Below are 15754 nucleotides of genomic sequence, written 5' to 3' on the forward strand. Positions count from 1 at the left end.
TAACTGAATAATCTTAATGCTTTCACATGCTCTAAATCAAACATTTTAGAAAAATTACTTGGAGGTGTTTTTTCTCTTAACTTTAAATTGAGAGTGAATATTCTGAAACCGCCACTGAGAAAAGCCCTTTCAGTACCCAGTAACTCAATTTCTGCTGATTTTTACAGCTATTGGGAAGAGTTTCCACAGTGAATCTGGTTGAATTTTATTCAAATTGCAGACCTGGCTTCTCTAAAAAAGAATCCCTTAAAATGTAGGAGGGTCTGCCCCCAACTTAATGGATTTTGGCCCCTAAATATTCAACTTTAGAGTAATTTCATGGTTTTTATAATGCTTAGAGCTTATAAGAAGGAAAGGGTGAGTTTATTCGGCATAATTTGAAGGTGTAACCACTTTGATATCTTTTTTTCAAAGACCTTGGGTCCTGAAACTCCAAGTAAGGGGAGTTTGCTCCCCTGAACATCTCATTTTGGGCTGATTAATGTTAAAGGAAAAGCATGCTATTGATGCTCGCATGGAGTTTTGAAAACTTGAGGATTATAATGTAAGGCAAAAGGCATAGCACGGTAGTGTATCCTCCCTTTGCCTCTGGTAATTTTAGATAGCTTTGTGCTTTAAACAGGAGGGCAATTTAGTTCCCTTTGATACAAATGTTAATTAATATAACCTACCCAAGGCTCTGGAGACAGCTAGAGAGCCATTGACACGCTGAATCATGACACTGCCGCCAGCATTGATAATTCTTTCTTTCTCTGCAGGCAGAACAGGTTTGTGATCCCGAGTCGAAAATGTGGCTTCACCACCACTATAGAGAACAGCTCTAGAATCTCCGCAGTTGGCAATATAAATCTGCTTGGGAGAAATTAAGGCGCAAACAGCTGTGGAACCAGATTTGTCCTCTCCACTGGCAAGTCCTGGTAAGTGTCGCATACGAGCGTCCAAGTCTAAAAAACCAGCCCTGCGGAGGACAAACAAGAGGGCATTATATGACGGATGGATTATTTTCTGTCTTAGGTAATTGTAGATTTACTTTTGATTCAATTCCCACCTTTAAGTACGATGAAATTTTACATAATATTTCATGTTCCAACATGATACGCTGGATGAAATGGGAAGGTTTGTCGAGAAGTTTATAAATTACAAATTAAAAGGTTTGACTAACAATAAGTTTACACTGACGGTTTGAAATCTTCGCTTCTGAGCCGCGACCTAGAATTACTTCACTCACGGATCGATTCCACGGATTTGAGATAGAACAACATTTTTTGTTCCTCTGCCACAATCATGCCTGAAGAGGAGCACTTGCTTTGGAACATCATTGTACAGAACAGGAAAAAGTCTTCATTTCCAAGAAGAGTGAAAAGAAAGTAGAAAAAAAGAGCGACCTCTATTCCAAACACTAAAGATGAGCAATTTGACTAAAAATGTGAGTAAATAATTAAAAAAGAGACAAAAAAAGTATTACCTAATTCCTTTGATGAAATCAGAGTTTTTGAACTCTTCATTAGTTACAATGCAGTCAAGAAGATGTTCAGCACAATGAGCTGACACTTTGGCTCCTGCATGACCATCAAAAACAGCAAAAAAGGACCATTCTTTGAGATCTTCTCCCAATCCAGTTATTGCACAGTGGGCATCTTCCATTTCAACCCTCCACCCTTGCATACTGGCCACACCATAGCACAAACCGTTGCCACACCCATGCTCATTGTGCTTCTCCGTTTTCGGTTTTTCTAAAAATGCTCCCATTATTCATATAGTATTTACAGAGGTTTGAAGCTCTGTATTAGCGTTCTCTCATTTTGATCTGAAAAAAAAAAAAAAAAAAAAAAAAAAAAAAAAAAAAAAAAAAAAAAATCTGAGTGATGCAATTCTTAGTAACATGAGATAGACTAAAATGTAGATGAAGTACGTGTTAAAGCATGAAAAGACTCTCGTTTTCACCTAGGTACTGAAAATAGTGATTTTGGAATGATTTCACTGCGACAAGAAAAAACAGATTGATACTAAATTAGCCGCTTGCCTCGCTCCTTACAGAGTGAAAGGCAGCACTAGGGTGCAGCTTATACGATAGATTGAAATGATGAATTTCAAAATTGACAAGGAACCCCGCCAAAAGTTTCAAATAACGTAAAAACAAACGTTGTGGAACAATTTCGCAATTGGTCAACATTTAGAGGTCCCGACAGACCCTCAAAATTGCAAAATTTGGCTGATTTTTGCATTTTTTCATCAATTTTGGAAAATTTTCTCAGGTTTCATGGAGAGTTCTAATTGATAAATTTATTAATAAATAGGCAATAAATAACCTAAAATGCACCCCATCCTCCACCTTAAGCCCCCCATCCCCCTCCCTTAACGTTCCAACATAAATACACTCTTTATAAACTACGCTATTTTGGTAGGTAGTGACCAGAGAACTAAAGTAACACTGGTCAACACGAGTTAAAATATGATTGTGCCATGGTAGTTTTTAGCGCTAAGTCCAAAAAGGACCTTCGTTATGCTGGGTCAGGTCGATTTTTCTCGGAAAAATCAGGATTTTCTTTAAAAATCGAGCTTTTCCAGAGAAAAATCAATTTTCCGGAAAATCTGTGCATGGTGGAGAAAAGCTAAGGTCATTTTCGGATTCAGCAGCTAAAATTACACGAGAAACCATGTATTGCATGGCTATTAAAGTTTCTACTATGTTCCTAATATCGAGGTTTTTCCGGACAAAGGCTCCTTTCCACCCATGTAACGCATGAAATACTAATCCGATTGTTTTGCGTCAGAAAGGAGGGAAAATATTTTTTCTCAGGCAACAGGTAAAGTTGACTCCACTAAATTATTGCCGCTGCAGCCGAAAATGACCCATGAATATGTTTTCAGCTATTCTTTAAGGTAAGTATATCCTTTCGAATGAAAATAGATTCAAACTACTACAATTTCGTGTACCTATAAAGCTTGTCCACAGAGCATACCGAGACTGAATTAACTGGCTTAATATTTTCCTCTGGTTTTGTGATATCAGTTTCTTCCTCGGTAAATGAGGAAATGTCCTAGTCATCAGCGTCTTAGTTCATATTATTGCACATCGTAGGCCACTTTTTCTGCGAGCACAAGCTGCCTGACATCCTTTTTCACATTTGCAGAAAATATATTTAAAATTACGTCTGGAGCAGGAATTTTTTACGTTGTGATTGGTAGGAGTCAGTATTTGTGAAGTTTCCTAACCAATCATAAGCGAACAAGGGGCCTGCTTATTCCAATGCTTGGATCAGGGGTGCAGAAACTTCCTCAACACGCGACCGGCCGTTCGCGTGAAATGGGGGAACCCATGTGAGGACGAGAAAAGTGGGGGAACCCATGTGAGGACGAAAAAATTGGGGGAACCTTAGGAGGTTTTATTTTTATAGGGTTTAGGGGGAACTTGACTGTTGAGTACGCTACTTTGAGGGAACCCAACTGTGGACCGCGTTACTTTATGTGTCCGGCAAAATTCTGCGAAAAATTAAAACTGCGCGCTCAAGATGAATTCCACTTGGAACCGGAGAAAAGTGACCGCATATGTGAACTGACATGTCAACGCGACGCGTTGATCAAAGAAATTACAGACATTAAAAATGAAAATAGTACTCTGACAAATTCAAAATTAAAAATGAGGAAAGAGATTGAGTATTTAAACAAAGAAGTGGTAAAGTTAAAAGGCGATTTGAGAAGTAAAGATGAAAAAATAGAAATGTAGCTAACTGAAATCAAAATGACCCATAAGGATAAGCTACATGAAAAATTATCTAGTTGAAATAAATTACTGTTAATGTTGAAAAATGAAAAAGAAACACTACTGGAGAGAGTGAAGGAAACTGAGAAAGCTTATGAGGATCAAAAAACTGACTTTAATATTGTAAAAGATAAATTAAATGAATTAAAACTAGTTAATATTCGATTAAAAGACCTCATGAGAAAACAACAAAGAACTCACATCGTAGATACAAATGACTCAAATAGAAATGACACGCAGAATAATCATCCCCGCCCCCGAAACATTTAAATGTGAATGAGGAAAAGAAAAGAAAAATTTTACTAGTAGCAGACTCTAATGGAGGAGGTATTGCTAACATGATAATAGATAGACTTAGTGTTATTGAACTTACTTACATCTATTTGTAGATCAAATGCAAAATTCAATAGTGTTGTTAAATATTTTGGACATCTGTCAAAACATTATACTAAAAACGATATGATAATTGTAATTGGAGGAACATGTGACATTACATCCAAAAGTGTGGATAGAAATAGGACGATACATGAACTATCTTTTGAAATGGGCCGACTTAGTCAAAAAACAAAACATACAAGACTGCACTTACTTTTTTAAGCTATTCGACAGATATGACATTCCTGGCCCTGACCACATAAGGTTTAAAGAATGTTTTGATAAGCTCCTACATCACATAGATGAGAAATATAACCATGTAAAACTTTTAGACATTAATCATCTCAGTAGAAATTGTTACACAAAACAAGGTCTTCATTTAAGCTATTCAGGTAAATTAGAAATAAGAAATATAATTTCCAATGAGGTTTGTAGCTTAAATATTCTAGAGAATACCCTTGGAGATAACTTTTCTTCAAACTTAGAAAATCTGACAGAACTACAACAAATTTGGCGGATGATAATTTCTTCAAACAAGACAAGCATGACGTTATTAAAAGTAAATTTCACATATCGGCACTAAATCTCAACATCAGAAGTCTATGTAATAGTAAGAAAAAACATATCTTTAAATTAGAACTAGACAAATGTACGAATCTTACAGATATTATTCTCATAACTGAATCTTGGTTCAAAATGAGCTCCATTATGCCAATAGATGTATACCTAGTGGCCAACTCATTTATTAGGTCCATAAAAAACGGAGGAGAGGCACCATTTACACTACAAGAAGAGCTATCCACACCCAATGTAAAACGCTAGGCTCGCTCTCCATAGAATCAACCATTGAGATCAGCGCTGTAGCAGTAGAACGAATTAGGGAGGTTAGCTTGAAAAAACCAATTCATTTTGTATCAGTTTATCGCCCATCTGCGGAAGGCGATGCCTTCCAAACTTTTCTGGACTGAATGGAAGCCCTTCTCTCTACACAATTTGATAAAAAACAGCTTTACATTGTATCAGGTGATTTCAATAATGATCTGCTAGACGGTAAAGACTTTTAAACTATGGCATTTCTTAATTTGCTCGAAAGTTTCAAAGCTGAGTCCAACTTCCAGAACCAACCATCTAGAGCCACAAAATCCTCTGTCACTCTAATTGACAACTGTTTCACCGATATTCCCGTAAAAACTGCCATTACTCAAGACTTTGGCCTCTCCGATCATTATGGCCAAATTGTTGCCCTTAACTGCAAAAAATTAGCAAATCAAGACAAAGCCCCTCCTTTCTTCTATAACTTATGGTCATAAGAGAATAAAATTAACCTAGGCATCCTACTAGGTAGTTTATCTATTTTCTATCTTAACCAACCTCTCTGGAGATCTTGCATCAAAATTAGAAAATTTTATTAATCAGATATATAATGCCATTGAAAAATGCTACCTACCCACTAAAGCCAGGCAAAAGAAATAAGAGGAATAAGGATATTCGTCGTAACAAAAAAGTAAACGACCTTTTCGAAGAAAAAAAACATTTTCATCTACTCTGCAAACAAACATGGCGACGCGACGTTAAATTTAAAAAAGCAAGCAAAAAAGCAGAAAAAAAACTGTTCAAAGGGCTTTATCAGCAAAAACGAATTGAGAACGATGATGAAATAAGGAGCTCAAGAAACAGAGGAAGAACAATACGTAGTATTATTAATGAGGAGACGAGAGCTGAACTAGAGTCTGAATCAAATCTATAGAGATCCATGGCATAGAGAAAACTGATCCTGGTGAAATTGCGAATGAGTTCAATACGTACTTTGCCAATTTGGCTACAAACGGCCCCCTTACTGTAAACAGCTCTGAAGCCCTTGGTATACTTAATAGATGTTATCCCTATGTTTCATCTTGCTTTGAGTTTAATCAGATCAGTATTGATGAACTCCAAGCAGTTATCAATAAGCTAGAACTCAGTAAATATGACAAAAATGGCGACATACCAACTTTCATTTTTAAGGACTACTTTCACTTAATGGGCCAACCTCTGCTTACCTTAATAAATTCCTGTATAAGGGAAGGAACGTTTCCTGTTTTTACGAAGGTTGGTACTTTAACGCCACATTACAAGAAGAAAGGAGACAAAAAGTTATTGAGCAACTATCGCCCGATTACTGTCCTTCCTACAGTAGCAAAAATTTATGAAAAAATTTTATACTTGCGACTCAATAAATATTTTGAATCCAATAACCTTTCAAACGAAAGTCACTTCGGTTTTAGAAAAAACCTGTCAACGGTTCATGCCATTTCAAAACTGTTAGGAAGCATCTTTCGAGCCTTCGAAGAAAAAGTTCCAGCGTTAAGTCTGCACTTTGACCTTGCTAAGGCTTTTGACTCTATCGATCATGAGCTTTTATTAAGGAAATTGAAATTCTACAGTCTAAGCAACCAGGCAATACAGCTCATGACGTCATACCTTCCAGACAGGAAGCAAGTACTAAAAATTAATTCAGGCACCAAGGAAGTCTTCTCTACAACTCGTATGGTAAAATCAGGAGTGCCTCAGGGCTCTATATTGGGCCTACTTTTGTTCAATATTTTTATAAATGACTTGCCTCAATATGCAGACTTTCGAACAAACCTATTTGCTGACGACACCTCAGTAGTTTTAATTGGAAATGATATGTTGGCAGGTGCTGAAAGAGCTTTCTATCATGTCAGCCATTGGTTTCATGTGAATGGATTAATGCTAAATGCTGAGAGGTCACAGGCGCTGTATTACACACCATCTGCTCTGACAGATCCGCCAGTGCAATAAATTAAATTGAATGATCCCTTTGCCAAGATTTGAGTACCGCAACAAGATTTTTAGGGGTCCACTTAGAACAGCATCTCAATTGGAAAACCCAAATTGATCGTACGATCAGTAAAATACAAAGTCATAAATGGGACTTAAGGAATCTTGTCAAGATAACATCCAGAGAAGTGGCGCTAATGTTTTATCATGGGCATATTGTAGGTATCTCATCTGAGATATGGGATCATTCTCTGGGGCAGAAGCTCTCACTCAGAGAGTTCGTTTATCAAGCAAAATAAAATAATCAGAATCTTGTTTAATCTCCCCCTCAACTACCCCAGTAAAGAAGTCTTCTAACAAAATAAACTATTAACGCTCCCATCCCTGTGCATCTACGAAACTTTAAAGGAGGCTATATTTAACAAAGTAATTGATCTTAATGAGTTATTCCCCTCACATAGCCACGACACCAGGCATAATTTCATAACTCCAGAAAAGTACAAGTGCTCTATTTTAAAAACTAATGTAAGAACAGCATCAATTCAGCTACTTAATGCCCTTCCCTCTGAGATGAGAAACATACTTGAGAGGGGTGAAATAAGCGTCTTCTTTCTCAAACTTAGGGCTTTTGTCTTAGAGAGTGCATCCTACCATGTTGACGACCTCTCAAATCTCTAGCCTTAATCCATTGCTTCTTAATCATTTTCTTATTTTGCTCTTAGTCATTTTCTTATAATGCTCTGTCATTTTCTTATTTTGTTCTTACATTGCCTAATTTAAATCCTTTGTACGACTTGTACGATCCCTTAAAGGGAGGATATGTACCAACTGTAAAATAAATAAATAAATAAAATGGGGGAACTTAAATTTGTTTAAGGGGAACCCTTGGAAGTTTCTGCACCCCTGGCTTGGATGGCTCCAGCTTCCAGATAACTTTTCATCATTCCTACTGATGGATTTTTGTTTCTACTATTGGCTAAAAAAATTTATTGAGAAATGGTTGGCACATACTTTTATTGAAAAGTATATCTGAACACATTTTCTTTCGTTCTTTCTGCATTATTTTTCAACGTGTTTTGAATTTCGCACGATTGCATTCTTAGGATACCTATCCCCATCCATCAAATACAGGGTGATCCAAAAGTCCCTTCCACCCCCTCTAACTTTTTACCTAATTGAGGTAAAGATTTGAAACTTGGGGGATATTCCTAGGTCAAAGGGAGCTACTTTTTGCCCCCCCTAAACTTTTCAGGAGGGCCCCCCTTGGGGGGCAACGGCCCCCAACTTTTAATTTTCAAATGGGAAGACCCCCTTTGTGATAGCTCGTTCGAAAGAGCATAAAAAAAGAAAACTTTTCGCGCAAACCCGAAGTCAATATCTCAAACCGTTTCAAAATGGCGGCCGGTTAAAGTTCAAAATGGCCGAAAATTCACACCGGTTATTTGTCGATGGATTTACGCGAAAATCGGTATGTGGTTGTGGTAAAAATTTTGACACAATAAAAACGAATTTGACGTTAGATTTTCAAAAAAACCGAAATTTCCAAAATGGCCGCCGGTTAAAGTTCAAAATGACCAAAAATTGATTTTTTTAGAAATCTAAGTTCAAATTTGTTTATCTTATGCCAAAATACTCTCAAATTCCAAGTTTTAGGCAAATCCATCAGGAATAAACCGAGGTGACAATTTTCGGCCATTTTAAACTTTAACCGGCGGCCATTTTGGAAATTTTGGTTTTTTTGAAAATCTTACGTCAAAATCGTTTTTCTCGTGTCAAAATTTTTTTGAGGACCCTGAAGTGAGCACAATTTTCATGAGAAAAATTACAGACCGCGTTAAAAATGACCGCAATTTTATCTGCTTTCAAGTAAGATCAATGTATCCAGTCATAAGAGCGACGGTTTTTGCGATATTAGCCGAAAAACTAGAGAAAATAACTTATTTTTGACCGTTTTTAAATTCTAGGAGGAGGGCTTGTAACGGGAAAATTTTTCCCCCGTTTTTAAGTTTAACGTTATAGATAATCGGAAAAGAAAACTGAGGAGCGAGCCCGCTTGGCATCGCCGCGCCTGCGCTGGCGAGCCAAGGAAGAAATCAGCTGACGCTCGGCGTCCGTACGAGTATCGCGACGCGCCAATAGGAAGCGCTGCGGCGATTCTAAGCATTTTGAAATATCTTTCATTATTTTGAAATTTTAAAAAAAAATTATATTTTAATTTTAACTGTACAGATCGATAAAAGAAGTCAAGGCAAAGCCAACGATGTAAATTTTGTATGCTTACAAAAATGAACGGAACTCGAGTACATGCTTTTTTCTGAAACTTGTAAATTGGTGGGCTCCCTATCAGACCCATAGATCGAAGAAGACATTCCGATCTAGCAGACAGTTACGCTACGAAACGAGTACGAGGGTCGAGATGCAGCGCGGTGAGTTTGCATTTCCGTACGTGTTTAGCAGGAATTTGCGGTTGGAGAAATTCGGCGGTAGGCGCACTGAAAATCCTATGGAAAAAGTTCTCTAACTTTGGACCGCTATGGCTTCGGACAAATACATCGAGGTGCCCGGGCTGAGGTGCATCTCCCTCTTGAGCATGGCCATAGAGGAGAGGGCCCTCCTACGAGGAAACTACGAATAGAGGTGCCCGGGCTGAGGCGCACCTTTCTGTGGGTTCTGATAAGGCAAGCCCAGACCCTAGCATTTTGAGACGATTTAGTTTATTTTATTGAGACGTATATTTACCATGTGTATATTCCCTAGAGTTTCGGGCAGGAAATTTTAGAAAATAAGTGAGAACTACTATATGTGTGGAAAAATTTAGACAAATCTCATCCTAAATCTATCGTTCAATAAATCCTTGTAAATTTTGGAAGAACGTTTCCGAATTCTTCAAAATTAGAGCAAAGTAGTGGTACGCGGTCTGAGCAGCATCAAACTGAGCTCTGCTCAATTTTCCTTTTCCTTTGATTCTCTAAATTTTTCTCCCTCAATTTCGAGTTCACTCCCTTCTATTCTCTTTTTTCTATGGCACCCCAATCCAGGCATCCCACTGCAGTTTATCCAGCACTGTGAAGTAACGACGGCGGATCTTTTATTCTGAGGTTTCCTCCTGTGAGGCCTTGAACACCTGTCTTTGCGCTTTGTGTCGAGATGGGGGAGATTCGCCCCGATACAGGGCTGGGGGGTTGGAGGGGTTCCCATAATTTGTCGAGGGGGAAAATTTGGATTCTCGTTTAGGACCCTCTGAAGATGAGAACCCAGGTGAGAAAAAAAGTTCTGCTCTCTAAACCACATGAAAATCCGGAATGACTGGACTATAAAAGTTCTGCTCTCTAAACCTCATGAAAATCCAGGATGACTGGACTATAAATGGACGTTTTTGAATACTTTTGAGGTTCGGCCTCCTACATGAGGGTGAAAAACCCCAAAACAGATCAAATCCGTCTACACGCAGATGCGCCTGCCCTCGAAGATGTGGGCCAAAAAAGTCGAAATCCAAAAAAATGGACATCAGACATTCTCGCATACATCGATTCAATTGAAGAAATTAGCTCAAGAAATATTAATGAGTATTACAGTTTGCAACTTGAGGCCTTCAAACTGCCAGGATAACTTCAGCAGATTGAAGTGAATAGAAATCTAGAGTATGCTGTTATTAGTAGAGAATCGATTACAGTTGCAGTAGGTAATACTTGAAACAGGTGGTCATGCAGTTCCCCACCAGGATTTTGAACAGAGTGTGGTCCAAAGTTTCTTGATGTGAATCAAATAGACCTCTGTAGAAGCTGTCTTCTTGTGGGTTCTGGAAGGCCCAAATTTTTTTTAAAAAATTGGCAAAGGGATCACTTGCTGCAGGGAATAAAATACTGAAAAATAATCATTATCACTTATTATATGAATATCGGGAAATGTACAGTAATGGATTCTGTGATTTTAAGTTTGATTTCTTCTTTCTTTCTTCCGACCGCACATATACCTGTACTTCTTCAGATATTTATACCTTGTGATCCAGACCACCCATCACAGGATTTTTCTTGGTTATTCAATGTAGGATAAATACCTGGAATTGCAGGAATGAACATTGACCCCAAAGCCCTCTTGGCGTCTTTCGAAGGTTTAAGGGAGGCTCCTGAGTATTTAAGATGAGTTTTCCGTCAAAACTTTAGATTTAAACTATTGAGACCAGAAAGACCGGACAGTTTTAACCCATTGACTTATGATTTAATTTGACCCTGCCGGGCCAGGAATTACGATTTAATTTGGCGAAAATCAGCAACTTTGAACACTTCAAAATAATCCAGAGATTATTTCTCAAAGGGTGAAAATTGACAAAATAAGCATTCACAATACAACGTTTGAGAAAAATGGTGAAAACTTTGAACACAATGATTTTTTTATGTGGTTTATAGTTGTCAAAATCGCAAAAATCGCAAGATCAGCGAAAATCAGAAAATTTTGAGGTTATTTTACGTGCAAACGCACAGTAATATGAAAATACCGCAACAAAACAAGAAATTACCGTACACAATAAGTCATAGGGTGGCCACACTACTCATATAAACATTGATGAGAACGCAATCTACCGGAGAATTGCCGAAATAACGTGATCAATCAGCGGACGGCTCTGGGCCGTCATTGCAGAGCTGGCCCAGCGCTGCGATGACGGCTGGGAGCCGTCATTGTAAGTCAATGGGTTAACCTAAACCAACACCATTGAGTCCAAACTCAGCCCATTTTGTCCAAAATAATGACCCCATAAAAGTGGTAGATAGAGTCTCCCACCCCTTCCCCTTCATAAAACACCTGACTGCTAAATTACGCCTCCATTTCCGTTTGATATATCAGAGCCTCTCTACATTAAATTCTGGGTCAATTACCTATTGATACAACTAAATTATAATTCTGATTGCGGCCAGCCTATCCTACATCTATTTGTGAGTGAAGGTTGGTGACAACTCCGTTTCGAATATCCTTAGAATAATAAATACAACTGTCCCAATCTGGGTGCTCCATACAGACAGAAGAGAAAGGCCCAGAATGAAGTTTGAGAAGCAGGACCTTCCACTAATAATGAGGAAAATTATACTGATTAGATCCTCCAATTTTTGAAAAATTTGCAATAATTCAAAAAATCTACGATTGATCTTCTGTAAAAATTAAGAGTCAAAGAATTTTATCTTGGACTTAATATAGACTTACTTATAAGTATCTTGTTCAGAGACATAGCCCACGTCTCCTTTTTTCCATGTTTGCTTGGTTACATTCTCAATGAATAACGAACAAATTCTACAGAAAGAAATTGAAAGAGAAAGGTAGTATTTGGCACAAGACAGCAGTGAAAAAGCTCTGCAGCAGTGTAGTGTGGACTTGCGGCTAATTTTTGGATATGGCGCCTACTTCAGTGCACATGTTATTCACCGATAACATTTGTAATTTACAAGTAGGGCGAATTCGGCTATTATAGCAGAATCATTCAATTCATTAAGGGAGATTGGAGGAATGTAGCAAAACGGTTGAACTCAAAAATTAGGATATTAACTGCCCTCTCCAGTAACTAGGCAGTTATTGCACTTCATGGTTTTCATGAACCTATAGGTGCATAAGATACCTCAACTTGTACCAAAATTAGAAGCCATCATTGAGTAAATAAGTATGAATCATAAGGTAAGGTCAAGTGGATAGCTATATGTTAGGACTGCTGATTTATTGCTAACGGTACGTAATGAATAGAACGACAATGTTTCATCTATAAATAAAGCATATCATGCAAGCAGAACCAAAGTGTCCTCAGGGCTAACTCATTTCCTCACATCAACTCTTGGGAATGGATTGAGTAGGTACGTTCACGAGATTGACATCTACGTGATGGATTGAATGGATGGCTTACAATTCAGTGATCAATGACTGAATTTATTACTTACTTGAAGTATCTGGGAAAATCACTGAAATTTCAACTGATTGTGGAAGATCAACTACATATTATTATCACTAGGAAAACATTTTGATTTACAAGCTCCCTTGCGCAAGGCGGAGACACTCGCACCACAGCATATGTAGGCTTCACCAACAGAAGCTTCACTCCCGTTTACTCCAATGTATCGCGTTTTATACTTTCCAGCGGCACTGCAACGTTGCCATGTGAATGCGTTCGGGTAGAAATGGGAGTATGAAGGAGCGCGTTTTGCCAAACAAACCGACAGCGTTGAAGGTCGTCCGAGCTCCGGACTAAAGGCAAAATGTAAACAATGCTTTCTAGGTGTGTTCTTCTTCTTCAACCGAGATTCGCTGGGAGTGAGCTTTCTGTTGGTGAAGCCTATATATTCTGTGCTCGAACATCGTACCTTCGTGACGTCACATGGCATCAGAAGCGCCAACAAAAATGGCTGCTATCAAGTTGTGTCAAGTACCGCAAAGATGCGTTGTTAAAGTCCACAACTGCCCAACGAAAATTACCCGTTGAGTGTTGAGCTCAACGAAAGCGTTGGTAAATTCCGGTGGATTTACCCGTTTTCCAAGATGGCTGCTCAGCAAACTGCCCACCAGCTCAGCGAGGTTTCTGGCTGCTGCGGACCGCTGCCGAGTTTGCTGGATTGTTATTCCGCCATTTTTTTCTCACTTTAACCTCACACTTTGCCGGTCGCCAGTCAGTCTAGGGAGAATTGCTTGTTTTGTTTGTTCTTTCCTCTTCCTCCGCGACTTCCGTTGTGCTCTGCTCTTTTTCTTTTTACGAAGATGTGGGTCCTCATTCGATTGAATATCATTACTTTAAAAGTGGAACTGCCAGAGCAGTTTCCATGAGCATATTATCCTCTTCTTCGTCAATCATGTCAAACACTAAAATAATGCTTCACAGAAGATGAGAAGATTCTTTCGAACGAAAAAAGCTTTGACTTTATCACCGGGCACATATATCAAAAATTTCATTATCAATTTCACAACATCAACATAACCTCCAAATCATCTCAATCCAACGGGAATTTAACAACGGCACCAAGATTTTCTTCCGTCCGTTGAGCTGACGTCGTCGTTGAGATGACGTCAATCCTGCGGAGAGTCGGCCATTTTCGTTGGGCAGCAAAAGTAATTTAACAACGCACCTCAAGTACCCAACCGATTTGTATAGTCGTAAGGCCTTGCCCACACGAGCGCAGTTCGCGGAACTTATTCCTCGAACTTGCTCAATTCCCGGAACTTATTCCTTGAAACGAGGCATGCTGTCCACCCACACGGGTTCGTCCTAGAGTACCTGTATAGCGAGAGTATGGACAGATGTGAAACTCCGAAAATCCATCAGGCCTTCACCGATGCTTCTGCGAATAAAGTTAGGGCCCAGAAATGCAGCCAACCTATGAATTTCAATTATCCAGAACGATTCACAATACTATTGTTCCGAACCGTCGTTTATTAAGCACGTGTTTGACTCAGTTTTTGCATAAATTTACTCAATTTCGCGGAAGAACGCTCGTTTCTGTACATTCTTTGCCATCATGGTTAGAATTGGAATCTGCAGACTGGCAGTGAAATTTTGTGCGTTAGAAGTTGGTTAGAAGGGTGGCTGCACTTTTGGGCCCTAAGCCCTCCATGAAGCGATCTGTCCTAGAGTACCTGTATAGGGAGAGTAGCGACAGATCGGTTCATGGAGGGCTTAGGGCCCAAAAGTGCAGCCACCCTTCTGAGCAACTTCTAACACACAAAATTTCACTGCCAGCCTACAGATTTCAATTCTAACCAAGATGGCTAAAAATGTACATAAAAGAGCGTTCTTTCGCAAAAATAAGTAAATTTATGCAAAAAGTAAACCAAATACATGCTTTCTAAACGACGGTTCGTAACAATTGTATTTGTAAATCGCTCTGGACATTCGAAATTCATAGGTTGGCTGCCCTTTTGGGCCCTAACTTTATTCGCGGAGGCATCGGTGAAGGCCTGATGGACTTTCGGAGTTTCAGATCTGTCGCTACTCTCCCTATACAGGTACTCTAATCTGTCCTAGAGTCCCTTTATACCCAGAGTTAAGATAGAGTCCCTTTATACCCAGAGTTACGACAACTCGATTAACAGCTGACTGGCAGCCGTCCTTGGCTCGCCATGGAAGCCGAAACGAGTGCACCCGAACGAACGATATTGAGGGATAAGGATCAGGAATCCTGCGATGTCTGTCACACAAAAACAACAACATCAACAAAGTGATCAATTAAAAAGAAAATGAGATTGGTTTGTGAATAATTTCTTAATCTATTTTCATTTTGGACCTATGGAAATAACAATTTACTCTTGATAAACCACAATTAGGTAATATTTTCATTATTCTCGTTCACATTCGAGGTACCGCCATCTTGGTGCACTCGTTTCGGCCTCCATGAGCGAGAACCAATCAGAATTGGATTTTTTTTTAGGCCACTTTCAGCCCAATCCTGGCCCAACCAAAAGTGAGTTGTCGTAACTCTGGGTATAAAGGGACTCTAAGTTAAGACAACTCGATTATCAGCTGACTCGCAGCTGGCCTTAGCTGGCCATGGAGGCCGAAACGAGTGCACCCAAACGAACGATATTGAGGGATAAGGATCAGGAATCTTGCGATGTCTGTCACACAAAAACTAGAGTCCCTTTATACTGAGAGTCAAGACAACACCCTTCATGGAGTCACAAACGGGAATAAAGATTACAGAAATTGAACGTTTTTCGTAATCTTTGATCGGCTCATTCTTAAATTCCTTTCTCCGTTCCTTCTTTCATTCCGTTTGTTCCTTGTCGAACCCGAAATTCCGCGGTCCGTTCCAGATTATAATCTTTGCAATTGGTGAAAATGTAATCTTTATTCCCGTTTGTGACACTGAG

The 15754-nt window shown here is 38.9% G+C and overlaps 1 protein-coding gene and 1 long non-coding RNA gene across 6 annotated transcripts in view; one reads left to right on the forward strand and one right to left on the reverse strand.

Annotated features, from left to right (window-relative positions):
- Positions 1-13005, reverse strand: part of alph (protein phosphatase alphabet) — a 75102-nt gene extending 62097 nt beyond the window's left edge. For 2 of the 5 annotated variants that reach the window (XM_072296373.1, XM_072296372.1), the window contains exons 1-3: positions 12838-13001; positions 1466-1807; positions 672-958 (exon numbers count right to left, since the gene is read on the reverse strand). In XM_072296373.1, coding sequence (XP_072152474.1) covers positions 672-958; positions 1466-1749 — 571 coding nt within the window. In that variant the 5' untranslated portion in view covers positions 1750-1807; positions 12838-13001. Of the gene's footprint in view, positions 1-671; positions 959-1465; positions 1808-12115; positions 12203-12837 lie in introns of all 5 variants that reach the window. The other 3 variants (XM_072296370.1, XM_072296371.1, XM_072296369.1) reach the window with 3 other exon arrangements.
- Positions 897-11345, forward strand: LOC140223892 (uncharacterized). Its single transcript, XR_011899198.1, has 2 exons — positions 897-1014; positions 6816-11345. It is a non-coding gene; the product is annotated as an uncharacterized lncRNA (long non-coding RNA).
- Positions 13006-15754: the final 2749 nt, after the last annotated feature.

Source organism: Bemisia tabaci, chromosome 2 (genome assembly GCF_918797505.1).
Source record: "Bemisia tabaci chromosome 2, PGI_BMITA_v3".
Taxonomy (NCBI): Eukaryota; Metazoa; Arthropoda; class Insecta; order Hemiptera; family Aleyrodidae; genus Bemisia; species Bemisia tabaci.